The 12,793-nt window shown below is 40.2% G+C and overlaps 1 protein-coding gene across 1 annotated transcript; it reads right to left on the minus strand.

Annotated features, from left to right (window-relative positions):
• Nucleotides 1–437: 437 nt before the first annotated feature.
• scpep1 (serine carboxypeptidase 1) lies at nucleotides 438–11,918 on the minus strand. Its single transcript, XM_023426173.2, has 13 exons — nucleotides 11,773–11,918; nucleotides 10,420–10,559; nucleotides 8,380–8,469; nucleotides 7,883–8,038; nucleotides 6,790–6,864; nucleotides 5,952–6,024; nucleotides 4,706–4,743; nucleotides 4,281–4,409; nucleotides 2,371–2,455; nucleotides 2,099–2,212; nucleotides 1,847–1,984; nucleotides 1,579–1,742; nucleotides 438–1,102 (listed from the first exon to the last, which is right to left on the minus strand). The coding sequence occupies exons 1-13, from the start codon at nucleotides 11,828–11,830 to the stop codon at nucleotides 1,040–1,042; spliced, it is 1,323 nt and encodes a 440-aa protein (XP_023281941.1). The 5' UTR covers nucleotides 11,831–11,918; the 3' UTR covers nucleotides 438–1,039.
• Nucleotides 11,919–12,793: the final 875 nt, after the last annotated feature.

A 12,793-nucleotide genomic window follows, 5' to 3' on the forward strand; every position in this document is an offset into this window, starting at 1 on the left:
TTGATCTGCAAGGATCTTCGTCAGGCACATGTCAAACCACCATCACAAATCAGAACAGACACCGTATATAGACACAGACTCATCACACAGGTGATTGTGAGCTACTTGATTAGCTTCAAACATAAGCCATAGTTCAATGTCATATAGACACACATAGAATACAATTCATCAAAATTCAAACATGATTCATGAGTCAAATAAGTATAAAGATAATAATAAATAAATAATAAAATAAATAATATAATATAAAGACCATAGTTTACTGTTGTGTTGTTCCCAGATTCTTACACTCAGGTTTAATGTTATTCATGAAATCACTGATGTTTTGCTGTCTGAAATGTTCCAACCGGTCAACATGAATGATGGCGACCAAAGACACCCTGCTGCTTCATCATCATCATCATCATCATCATCATCATAATAAAACACACTGCAACAAGTGATCATCAGTTTATTTCATGTCAGTCTCTGTGCTCAGATACAGAATTCTCACGTCTACATCCCGTGAACACATTCCAGGTCATCCTCTGATGACAGTCGGCCACACCAGGTGGATCATGGGAAATGGTGTTAACACTAAGGTCATTTTGATATTAAACAATCTTTCATTTGTTCAAGCTATTAAAAAGCATCATCTGTGACTTTAAAAAAGCAGTGAAAACATACAGGCGAGTGGTTTAAGATGATACTTTTTGCAGTTTTTCCTATTGTGATTGTACTGTACATGCAGGATATGCAGTTTCCAAGGTTCTCATACATTTTTCAGAATAAAAAAAAAGAGCATCTTTGAAAAGTTGAGTACCGTACCAGAGAAGAACACAGCGACTTAAAAAAGAAACAGTCTTTATTGGTGTTATGGCTGAAGTTTACACAGGTCATCGCTGTTGTAATCAAGGAGGACTGAGATTTTTGATTTGGTTTAGCAGAAGAAAAGTTATAAAAAAAAAAAAAAAGCAAAACGAAAAAAAACAAACAAAGAAAAGGTCATGTGATCATTGTGATTGTCAGAGCCATTCCAGCTGGCGTCAGAGCGGGTGGATCAGGCCTGCTGGGTGATCATCTTCATCATCTGTAAGGCCATAGGTCCCTGGTCTGAGGGAATCTGTCACAACAGACAAAACAAGATCACCTTTTTATGTTGAAATTATACTTTTGAAATCTCATTTTTCAGACTCAGGACACCGTGGGCTTTTCTACTTAAAAGTCCTCAGTCTGCTGATCAATTACTAAATAATAATATACATAATACTCTCTAGTTCACTCCACATTGATTTATTGCATAATTTTACCCATAAACATTTGTCATTTCAGATAATGCTTGCTATCTTCAATTGTCTAATGCCTGAGTAAGATCCTTGTCCACCAGGTGGCGCTATATATAAAGACATTGGTTTTAGTTGATAATTGCTTAACCATATAACTTCGAGCTTTCATTTCAATTGATTTTCAATTCAAATGAATTTAGAAAACAAATAAAGCGGCTCATTGTGAAGTGTTTACTTAATTAGTCTAAAATACTAGAGGTCTGGTATCTGTACTCCACACTGCAGATATTTCACAAACCAGCATCTTTCTCACCATGTGACCAGCTCTGAGGATCCAATAAAAGGCAAAGTTCTTATAGGTTTTGGAGAAAGCTCCGGTAACGCCCGGGGAGGCGGGGTCATCCAGGGCGGTCCACCTCAGCCTGTTAAATCCAGGTAGCCCCTCCCACTTCAGCTGCTTCAACCACTGTTCCTGACCTGTGACGAGAAGCACCGACTCATGTGGCACAGCTGGAATTTAATGTCTGGATGGTTTACATTACGACAACACTGATTCCTGCTAGAGCCGAACAGAAGGTTACCCATGGTGTCCACTATGAGGTCCAGCTGTCCATTGTAGACAGTGACGTTGACTCCAGCGCTCAGCAGCTGGTCGACTATGTCCACAACTGGCCTCATGAAGTCTCCTGCCATTTTGCTGAACACTTCCTCTGCCTGGCCTGGACAGGAGAGGAAGGAGCGGCAAAACAAAGATGGAAACATTTCTACAGTGGCAGGAAATTCTCAGTCAAGGAAGCTGAAGCTGAAGCTGAAGGGACAGAGACAAACTTTACCTCCCCAGGTGACCTTCTGGGGAATGATGCCCAGTTTCTTCCTGATTGGTCCATTCATGAGCTCGCTCAGTGATTGGCTGTGGAGGGGACGAATATGGCGACGTGTCTGCAGAGCTGGTGAGCAGAGGGGGCAAAAATAATGCATTTAAACTTTAAATAATACACAAACCCTGTTACCCTGTAATAAACACACTCCTTCCACTGCATCAAACCCAGTTAGCCGCTGTTGCGTTTTAGAAACATGCCGACTGGATCATGTGACAACGTCTTACCAATGTAGTCCTCTCCTGCTGCAGCGCGGACTTTCTCATCTGGTTCCTGGGTGAGGATGTTGTAGAAGTTGACTCCGTTGGTGTTCTGACAAGAAAAACAAAAACAAGTCGACATCAAACCTCATGATCCCTGCACACAAACTGGTTTGTGACGGTAGAGCAGCACAGATGTCACACTTTAAAAAGTGCAACATGGGGAAAATTTAAATTGATTTCTGAGCAACAGGCTTGGGCGATATCCAAAATGTAATATCTCGATACAGTCCAGCCCAAATATTGCAATAAAGGATATTATCGCATGGGGGTTAGAGTTATAATTATATTGGTTTTATTTTGTGTTTAAGTTTGTTGTGGGTTTTTTTTTTTGATAAATACATAATTCAGGTGTAAGTGATGCTGACACTAAACAGCAGTTCAAGATTTTATTTGTCACATGCCAACGTACAATGTCCTGTAGGCAAAGCAGTGAAATGCAAAAAAAAAAAAAAAAAGAAAAAGTTTTTGGATATGAAATATGTTGCACATGGTGGGAAATATTACAATATTTGATATTACTGAATATCAACCAAAGGCGAGTGAGCAATCTGTCAACATCAGGATGTTTTATGTATTTGAACTTTCCTGGTAAGAAGTTATTTGTACGCTCTTCTGTTCATTTCTGTGTTTTACTACACACAATTACACATGTGTAATTAATCTAGTTTCACATTTTGGGAATTAACATTTTTTTCAGCTTAATGCCAAACATTAAGAAGAGAGGACTGATACCGCCACACCATGTCCGTCTGGTAAATGTGATGCTCAGCTTGATATAGAGACTGGAAACTGGAGGAAATCTTCCTACCGGCTCCTCTAAAGCTCGCTCATTAAAATGTTGCATCTTGTAGGAGCAGTGGATGCATTTGAGGCGCACAACAGTCACAAATGGAGATGAAAATCGGCACTGCAGTCATGTGTTCATCTTCAGATGCTTCACTCATTCTATAGATCGCTTTACCACTTTTGGATGCAGTTTTTGAGCAGCTGTGCAGGAGGAACTTACAGTCAGCTGCACATAAAATGCTCCGCTGTGCATTTGGCTCTGGCTCAGACGCAGGTTGAATGCTGTGACTTCAGTATATCGTGGACACAGTGGTTGCTGATCACTACGTCGCTGCACTGATTGCCGTAACTCAAGTTTTGGATTCGTGTGTGGAGATGAAGTGGATTTTCTAGTTTATAAACAAAGTGCTGATGTTGGATGTGAATAATTTATGCAGATGTGGATTGTGACAGATGTTTGTTGGTCTTCTGTGGTGCTCTTTGAAGTTGTTTTTTTTCCCCCCACTGCATCACTGCATGTGATGTCTTTAATACCTTATGGTTTGGAAAAGTAGTGAAAGCAGCTCAAAAAGTCCTTCTCCTTCACATCTCTCTTTCACCTCTTGACGTTTTCCATCGAGGTAGAGGAGGAGAGGCGGTTAGAGAAGGAGACTATTCTGCCTTTTTATGCCAGGACTCGCTCTCTCTGCTCCCCAGAGCATTTGTAGTTTTGTGTTCACCCAGCCAACATCTTTTCACTGACCTAAGTGATGACCACACCCCATGGACTTATTATTAACATCTATCCTGTGTTTCCCTCACTTTTGTCACAGCTGGACACAAGTACAACTGAAGTATGAAACAGTGACTTAAAGCAGCCCATTCAGATTTAGACATGTTAACCAGCAGTCACTTCCAAGCTGCTGCTCTGCACTGAAAGCATGACCTCATGCTTTTGGGGAAAATCTGGAAAGTAGCTGAAGGGTTGCGAAATTTCTGTTTTTTTTTTTTTTTTTAAACCCCCCCCCTCCCCCCCAAAAAAAAGGTTGCTGAAATGTTCTGAAAAGTCATTAGTCGGTAAGTATGCTATGAGTGGTCTGTGTACCAACCTGCTCCACCACACTCTCAGTTATAGACCACAGTTCAGTGGCGTTCTGAAACTGCTGCTGCTCCACGGCTTTCTTCACCTCCCCCGCTGCTCTGTTGACGTCCGCCAGGCCAAAGTCATCCAGCAGCGACTGCACAGCAGAGAGACCACCGTCAGTTCAAAACTTACACCCAAACAGTCTGACATTAGCAGAAATTTCTTTTTTTTTCGGGGGCTTTTTGTGCCTTTATTGATAGAGCAGTAGAGAGAGACAGGAAATGGGGAGGCAGAGAGAGGGGGAATAACATGCAGCAAAGGGCTTGTCCGATGCGGGACTCGAACCGGGGCCAACTGCAGCGAGGACCTTAGCCTCTGCACATGGGGGCGGATGCTCAAACAACATTTTCTAAATGTTTAGACATTTCTAAACAGAAAATTTTTACTCACAGTGGTGTAGAGGTACGGTCCCCACGTCATGACGGAGTCTGTGGATGAAGCACAGTTTGATCATTTACACCCTGCCGTCTCTTTTAAAGAGGCTCAGATCAGTGTAATATCGGTCTATCATTGGCTGATGTAGAGAAAAACACTGAGTACACGTATGGTCAATATCACTAGACTGTTACGTCATTAAGAATCCTGTCCACGTAATACAGTTTTATTTGTTTTTAACCAAGAATAATGAAGCCGATTATTTGAAAATCTGACATGTTTGACTAATTAAACTATAGTGAAGGGTCAAAGTTAAGGAACAAACTGCAACAAAAGTCAGAACACCTTCGAACCCTTCATTTTTTAAATATTCTACATGTCTGCCTATATGTTTGACGACTGCGTAATCCTTGTGCCAGGTCATAAGCACTTACTCTTTTTCATGAAGAGTAAAGAGCAAACGATGGATGACATCATCTTGCAAGAACGGCCACTGCTTCTTCTGTTATTGGAAGAAATTCCTAAACCCGCCTCACTGCTGCTGCAACAGTTCTGACTTATGTTGAGTAGCCTGCTGGGGCTCTTGTACCTGCTCCCAGCTGCATGGTCTTCACAGGTTCATTTATAACCTTGCTCGTGCAAAATAGCCTTAAATCGGAAACTACAGGTGTGATCAACTTTGTTGCAGTGATCAGGTAAACTGATTTTCTTGTTGTAGTGGTCACTTTTGTTGTGCTGAGGTTGTACTTTGGGTCAAGTATTTTCAGTGTACTCAATCTAACCTGATTGTTTTTAAATTACACATGAGATCATATCCTTCAACCTAAAAATAATAACACCAGATACTGTGGTACAAGCAGAAATTCACTAAACGTCCTCCCAGAATCTGAAATTTTCAATTGTTTTGTGGTGTGACTCACTATTGTTAAGTGTTTCCTGGGAAATTCAGCACAAATGCAGCACAACATCCAGCTTTTAAGTGGGATTTCTGCTATTTTAAAGACTGAAATCTGAGGTGAACTCTACACAGTAGTATTATCTGCTCCATAGACGCCTCTCTCTCCTCTGATAACATGTCCACTGAGTTAAGTTAAAGGTTAGACTGGTTAAATAAGACGGGTCTGAACCGGTTTGAAGACAGTGGAGACCTACAGTAAATTTAACTTGTGCTGATGCTTAATACGTCTAGCTAGATTGAATTTGACACTCTCTTCTTTTAAAACACACGTTCTTACAGGTGTAAAGTCTGAATGATACTGACCCAGTGGGGAAATCCATGAGTCTCCGAGTGCCACACCAGCAAATCTGCATTTCACTGTGCCTTGGTCTATGGCCTGGACGAACCACAGACACGGATTAAAAAATAAACACACCACATGAATATTTTCATCTCAATTTAAAACTGTCATCTAAATCAAACAGGTGAATATTCAAGCACAGTCTGCTGATTAGATTTTCTTGTGTTGAAGTGAGAGTTCATATTCTCCAAAGTCTTTCAAAATCTTTCTCTAGGAAATATGAAAATCAAAACCAGGTTACAACCAGAGCTCCAGAGTAGTTACTCCATCAGACTGATGAGTTACTGAGGTGATAGATGGTGGGCTGCTGAAGCTTAATGTCCATAGTTATAGTCAAGGAAATACATGTAATCCATCTTATTTTCAGACAGCTGAAACATGTATACACCTCTGTAAACCATAATGCAGCAGCTGTGTCACTGTATTTTCTCATTAAAATGAAAAATAAAAACAGGAAAGATAAAGTTCAAATAAAAAGGAGTTATGCTACTTTACTTTTGAACTTCCACTTAAAACATTCACATAAAACTGACAAAATATTTTATTATTTGTTTCGAGAAAGATTATATTTGCTTTGTTGTATTATTCTGTTTGTAACCTGGCCTACAATAAACACTGAAGTTTATTACCTCTGTAGAAAAACTATTTTAATGTCTGGTTGTTTTCCTGCCCACTCATCCATCACATGACAGCTGTTTGACAGTGGGGAATTTCCGTTGCCACTGAGCTCACGTGAACCTGAAGGGGACGTTGTAAAGAAGTTAACACTCTGCTGTCAGACTCATGGAGCAGTGAACTCACTTTGACAAGCTCCATGGAGATCGCAGCCGCCATCTTGCCCCCATACGACTCAGAGAAGATGTAGAAGGGGACGTTCTGCAGAGAATAAAGCAACCATCAGTTCAAATCTATCAGTGGTATTTACAGTACTGTATATACGCATGTGGTAGCAGAAACAGTGACACATCAGCACAAGTTGATATGTTAGTTTGTTAGCAAGCAGTTGGCAGTTATTGTGCAACATCATTATTCGTTTGGAGCTGTATTTCTGGCCACTCAACAAATAAGTCCAGTGTTCCCTCAGTTTTAGCTCTGCGTTTGGTCTCCACCAGCTGCTCTCTGACTGCGTCTGTCTGCTGTACTGAGCAGGTCATGTAAAGCCGGCAGCTGCTGTGGCTGAAAACAACGCTATGAGACTGGTGGGAGTAAACCAAAACACACAGCTAAACAATGAGCTGAAACTCACTATAAAAGTTCCTTAAAAGCAGATTCTCTGTAGGTTCACCACTATGAGCGACTGTTTCACATTGTCACATTGTTTTCAAGCTGTCAGCTGATACATTTTTACAATTCATTCATCGCCTGCAACCACTGTGAGAAGAGCTGGGTCAACACCGAGAACACGCTCGTACAAAGACAATGCACAGGTCATCCCAATATGGAAAAACAGGAGACAAGACAGGCACACAGCCCTATAATTCAAAGATGTGAATCAGCAAAAAAATATCCAACAACTTTGGAGGGAATTATGGGTACACTTTTTTATTTAATCAAATTTTGTTTAATTTACAATTTTCCATCTGAATATACCAGAAGTAATACTGAGAATAGTGATGAAATTATTGGCTACAAAAATGGAGCAAGTGTCCCAACTGTCTGACAGGTGATAAAGTCTGCAACACAAGTCTCAACAGAAACGGCTACTTTGAAAATTATTATTTAGTTAATTAGTACAATTAATTGACTTTGGACAAGCTCAATAATTTATTCTATACTAAGCTTGTTAAAGCAGATAATGCCACTGAAAAGTAAAAAGACGCCTGTGGATCTCAGGCCACCACAGCGCCCGGCCGTCATACCCGAGTACGTGAGTAAATGTAAATGAGTAAAATACCTGGAACTCATCCCTCGCTGTGAAGAACTGTTTGAGCAGCACTAGCATGTCTGAGGCCACCGTGGCCACGTTGGTCGCATACACGTCAGGCCTGTCAGTGTAGCTGAAGCCGGTGCCCACAGGGTTGTCTACAAATAACACACTGGCTGCCTGAACCTGAAACAGCCAACACACACACACACACACACACACACACACACACACACAACATCAGCATGTTAACCTGCATTTCAACATTCACATTGCGTGGAGTGACAGTTACAATACAAAACATTCCACTTACAAAAGGGAATAATCGGTGGTTTTAATGACGTATTAAAAGCCTTTGATGAACACCTCTGAATGGATTGTCCTCCATACTCCAGGGCAGTTTAGACAAATTGCACATTACTTATTGTTATATTTTGAGTTCATCAGTGCTCCAGAAACTGATCCATGAACAGCTGGTTGAACAAAAATGGCCAATTACATTAAAACCTTGGACATCATCATCTTACCCAGCTGGTCTTCCTGGGCTTAAGGTCCCTGTCCAAAGGACCAATCTCCTCAAAGTTCCCAAAGCCACTTCCTGATCCTCCTGGTCCACCCTGAAGACACATGGACACATCCTCATCATGTTCAAACACTAAGAGCAGAGGTGCTGTTTAATACAGCAAACGTTATATTGAGTGTTATGGGGTTTGGCTACGTATGGACAAATTACATATTTAATTGATTTTTGAAGTGAAAAGAAAGAAATACAGCAAATAGACATTATATACAAAAAAAAAAAAAAATCCAGATGTTGCTTTACATATGTTAAACACGGACTTCAGTGATGAGGTCACAGGTAAGGTTTACTTCTGATGACTCGTCCACGTACACCCTGTTTGTGCAGTCAACGCTGCACAGTGAACGGCTATTTGTGAAACTTCCAAGAGATGTATCACTGACACCTGAAATATATCTGGCAGGCTAAATAACTGGACCTATGGAGGAGGTCAGTTTAGATGAAACCACACTCTCTTCCATATTGTTTACAGTTAGGGCTTCTGCCGTTCTGTTGAGGCTCGCTCCATATGGAAGTGGGCGTGGTTTCATCTAATATGGGTTGTGAGTCCAAATCCATTAGTGTGAAATGTGACATCATAAAAATAAAATAAAATAGACCGAGCTCCTGATGGTAGAACATGGATTGTCGTGTTTAGCCTTCTCTCCTCTTCAAATGTGTTGCCTAACAAAATCCAATAACTGATGTTTAAAATGTTAGATAGATATAACCTGATAAAATCTATTATACAACAATTAGTTCCAACCAAGTAATTTGATTGGACGAGAGTAACTCCATGAGCGCTGATATAGAGTACAACAGCACCGGGACTTTTAACTACCTGTATGACTTCGCTCTACAGGTGTTCCATTAACCCTGAGTCAGCACCACTTTAACGGTCGTTATCTATATTGGATGACAGAGGCTGTGACATCACTCCTTCTTGTGTGATATTGCTTAATTATTTGTCATTTAGTGTGATGAGTTAATGAAGTTCTGAGTGTTATACTTGGCACTACTAGTTAATTTGTTTTTAAAGTACATTGACATTTGAAGAAACCGTTATCTTAAATGGCCATTTTGATGCAGGGATTGACTTTACTTCAACTTAATATGCGACGTGTCCAGGAGTCGTCAAGCTTTTACATAATTGTAATGGATTTGCCGTTTATATTTTTAAAATTTTGGGAGGGCTGGCTCCTAACTGCTTAGTTAGTTAGTTCCTCCTTCTGCAGTTAAAAAAAGAAGCAACAAGGCAGTTACTCATTCAGCCTCATCACCGAAGGCTTGTTTTTAAGTTAACTGGTGGATGTGACTCAGACTCCTGTGTGTTATAACTCAACTTGTTGAAACAGAAAATGTTTCTGAATGTGCATTACTGGTGACCATTTTCAAAAAGGCAAACAAGTGTTTTTTGACTTTTAAATGCATCTTCTTGTTTCGATATTTCTTTCATATTCGTAATGATATGAAAATCAACTTGCAGAGACTTAAAACCTGCCTCAGTATTTTGGCATTTTGATGGTGCATTTCTATAAAGTTGGACTTGCAGCTGCAATTTGAACAAATTAAAAGAAGAAGAATGGTCAAAACTGAGGAAGCAGAACCTGATGAGAGACCCTTTGCATCTTTTGTTAAATGCCTGGTAAATACCCAAGTCTGTCAAACTATGTTCTAAGTGTGCAACACTGGCTTCATTATAAATTTGTAAGCTGTGGTCATTTCCAATCACCAATTTTTCAATGACCGTATATTGATCCCGATTCTGAGTAAACTGATAATACAAGCAGATATGGAGTTCACTACAAAGTATTGCCCAACTCCACAATCTCTACTGGGAGTTGTGGAGAAACACATTGAGAAACAGACATCAAATAACATGCTTTGGAAAATCATCCCCAGCATCTGTGATTCGTTGTACAAGAGTGAACACATGCAGGAACATGGTGTGGTCCTTTGATGTTGAAGTTGTCAGAAGTAGAAGTCAGTGGACCTAATCGTGTCTTACCTGCAGCCACATGACCAGAGGCAGGTCCATGTATCCAGAAGACTGGCTGTCAGCATAATAAAGCCACCAGAACATGTGGGCCCCGTCTCTCACCTCCACATAGTCCCAGGCTTCTTTGCCGGCCAGGGGACTGGAGAGCCCTGCATAGGGTTCAATGTTGTGTTATAGCTTGGTATTCAGTTACAGTGTCACTTACATAACGAGTCTGCTAAATAGTAAAACAATATATGGGCCTATTCCAGAAAGAAGATTTAACAGATTCTGAACCTGAGCCTGAACTCTGAGTTAACTAAACCTGAGAGGGGAAGTTTTCAGGTCCAGGTAGTTCAATCAACCCTGAATATGTTCACTCTGAGTTAAGTGCACGTATGTTGAAAGAAAAGAAGTCATCTTCAATGGAGCTTTGATTCTACGATTCACATTTGCAGACAGCAAAATGAAACCAACATATTCCTGGTTCTTCGACCAGACTCATGTACTTCCACAATTGGGTTCAGCCTGTCAATCACTGACATCCGGAAGAGTCTGTGTGCCAGAATTGGTCCAGATGTGGAAGTAGCATCTGACAGTCATGCTGTCTGTGGGCCAGATTTGGGCAGTGGAAACGGCCGTATCCTGGTCCAGAAGAAAACACGCATTTTGGCCAAATGTGGGCCAGATTCATTTTGCTATCTAGAGCAGTGGAGTAGTGGAGCGAGAAAATAGCAGTACGAAGTGCATCTTCACGCAGACTTATTGTTAATTATTATTTACAGGAATTACTACAGTAATGTAGGGTAAACTTTTCAGAGCAGGAGCAGTGACTGACAACAGTAATGTCCACAGATTCAGTGTCAAAAATGCCTGACAGTAGATTTTATTCTGCGCTGAGGATGAAGCCATGATGTGTAATATTTCTAACGTTAGTAGAGATAAACATTTTTTCGATCTTCTTCTCTCGACATAAACTTCTGCAATAAGGACTTTGATATCGACTGTATGAAAGAGGAAATAAACCGTGTGTCAGACAGAGGAGGCAAAGAGAAACTCAGGGTTCAAGTTAACTATCTGGAACTGAAATCTCAGCGTTTCCCCAAACCCAGTGTCAGCAAACTCACTACACCGATGTTGTGTTTCCCCTTATCTTAACCTGAACCTACTCTTATCCCATCCCTAACCCAGCACCGGCCGTCTCTAACTCACAGCAGGCGTGAGATTCAACTGTAAATTAACAGCGTAAACAAAACGTTAGTTTCATTTTGCAGTCAGCTGAGTCAAGGCGTGAAATAACATGTGTTTACTTGTTGCGTGTGACTCTGTCTGGCTAGAAATCGTTACATTTAAGCACGTGTTTCCTCAGGCTGTACGTCTTACCTTTACTGACGATGATACCGAGCAAAAGAAACAGACTGGTTGTTTCTGCCAGGCCCATTGTTGAAGCGCAGAGTTGTGGCTGGCGCTGTGCTGTACCGCACCGCTTTATTGCTATGAGTAATCACATGACCACATCTGGAGTCAGCTGACCGACGTCATGTTTTTTTTTTCTCTTCTATCCCACAGTTTTAAAGTTAACTTTGCAAAGTGTTATTGTGCCATCAACCTAATTAAAGGGAAAGAAAATCAAAATATATAATGCAAAAATATATAAAACAAAAAGTTAATTTAAGCATAACAAATAAATACACGAATAAACTGTGAATTTAAACTAGTTTAAATTATGATAAATAATAATAGTTAATAGTTTAATACAGGTTTGGGGGTTCCCTGGTTGTCCTTGAAAATTTCTTATTTTGTGATGAATGAATGGGAAGACCTACCTCCACCACAACAGAGGGCAGTGTTGTGAATGGGTTGACTTTAAAGAGGACACTGGCCACGTGAAGTGAAAACTTCCGGTAAGGCATTTATCCTTCAACATAAAAGGCATATTTATTTTATTTTATACATGTGTAAAATCATCATCAAAACCATCAACGATTGAGATCAAAATTGTAATGTAATAAAATAAAAAAAATAAAAAATCCTTTTCAGATTTTAAAATCTTCTGGTACTGCAATTATAAGACAGTGCCACCGAGTTGTGAATTGATAATGCTGGCTGCCCAAATGCACAATTATTTTGGCTGCATCCAATAATTTTACTGAAATTTAAAGGGTCCATCATGATTTCTCTACCAAGACTGGGATCTAAACATGTGGCATTGCTGTAAATTAATATTTTGTGTCAGGCAGCACTGAAAGACTTTACAGACGGTACTTCATTCTAATGCTAATACTTTATTTTTTGAAGGCCTGCTTGAAACATCTACGTATGTTAGTGTGGTGTTATAAGTCTTGATGTGAGTGTTAAATTGGTTGAAGAGCAGAATTGAAAGAGTATTTTTCTTTTATCGTGT

This window comes from Seriola lalandi, unplaced genomic scaffold (assembly GCF_002814215.2).
Source record: "Seriola lalandi dorsalis isolate HSWRI2012SDOR001 ecotype SW California unplaced genomic scaffold, Sedor1 jcf7180002054816, whole genome shotgun sequence".
NCBI lineage: Eukaryota > Metazoa > Chordata > Actinopteri > Carangiformes > Carangidae > Seriola > Seriola lalandi.

What these genes read in the sequence shown, in the direction of transcription:
- scpep1 (XM_023426173.2), bottom strand. Translation starts at nt 11,830, where the DNA reads ATGGGCCTGGCAGAAACAACCAGTCTGTTTCTTTTGCTCGGTATCATC. An exon ending in CGGTATCATCGTCAGTAAAG is followed by an intron (nt 10,560 to 11,772) that starts GTAAGACGTACA and finishes AACCCTATGCAG; the next exon opens with GGCTCTCCAGTCCCCTGGCC. An exon ending in CTGAGAGTGTGGTGGAGCAG is followed by an intron (nt 2,456 to 4,280) that starts GTTGGTACACAG and finishes TTTTCTTGTCAG; the next exon opens with AACACCAACGGAGTCAACTT.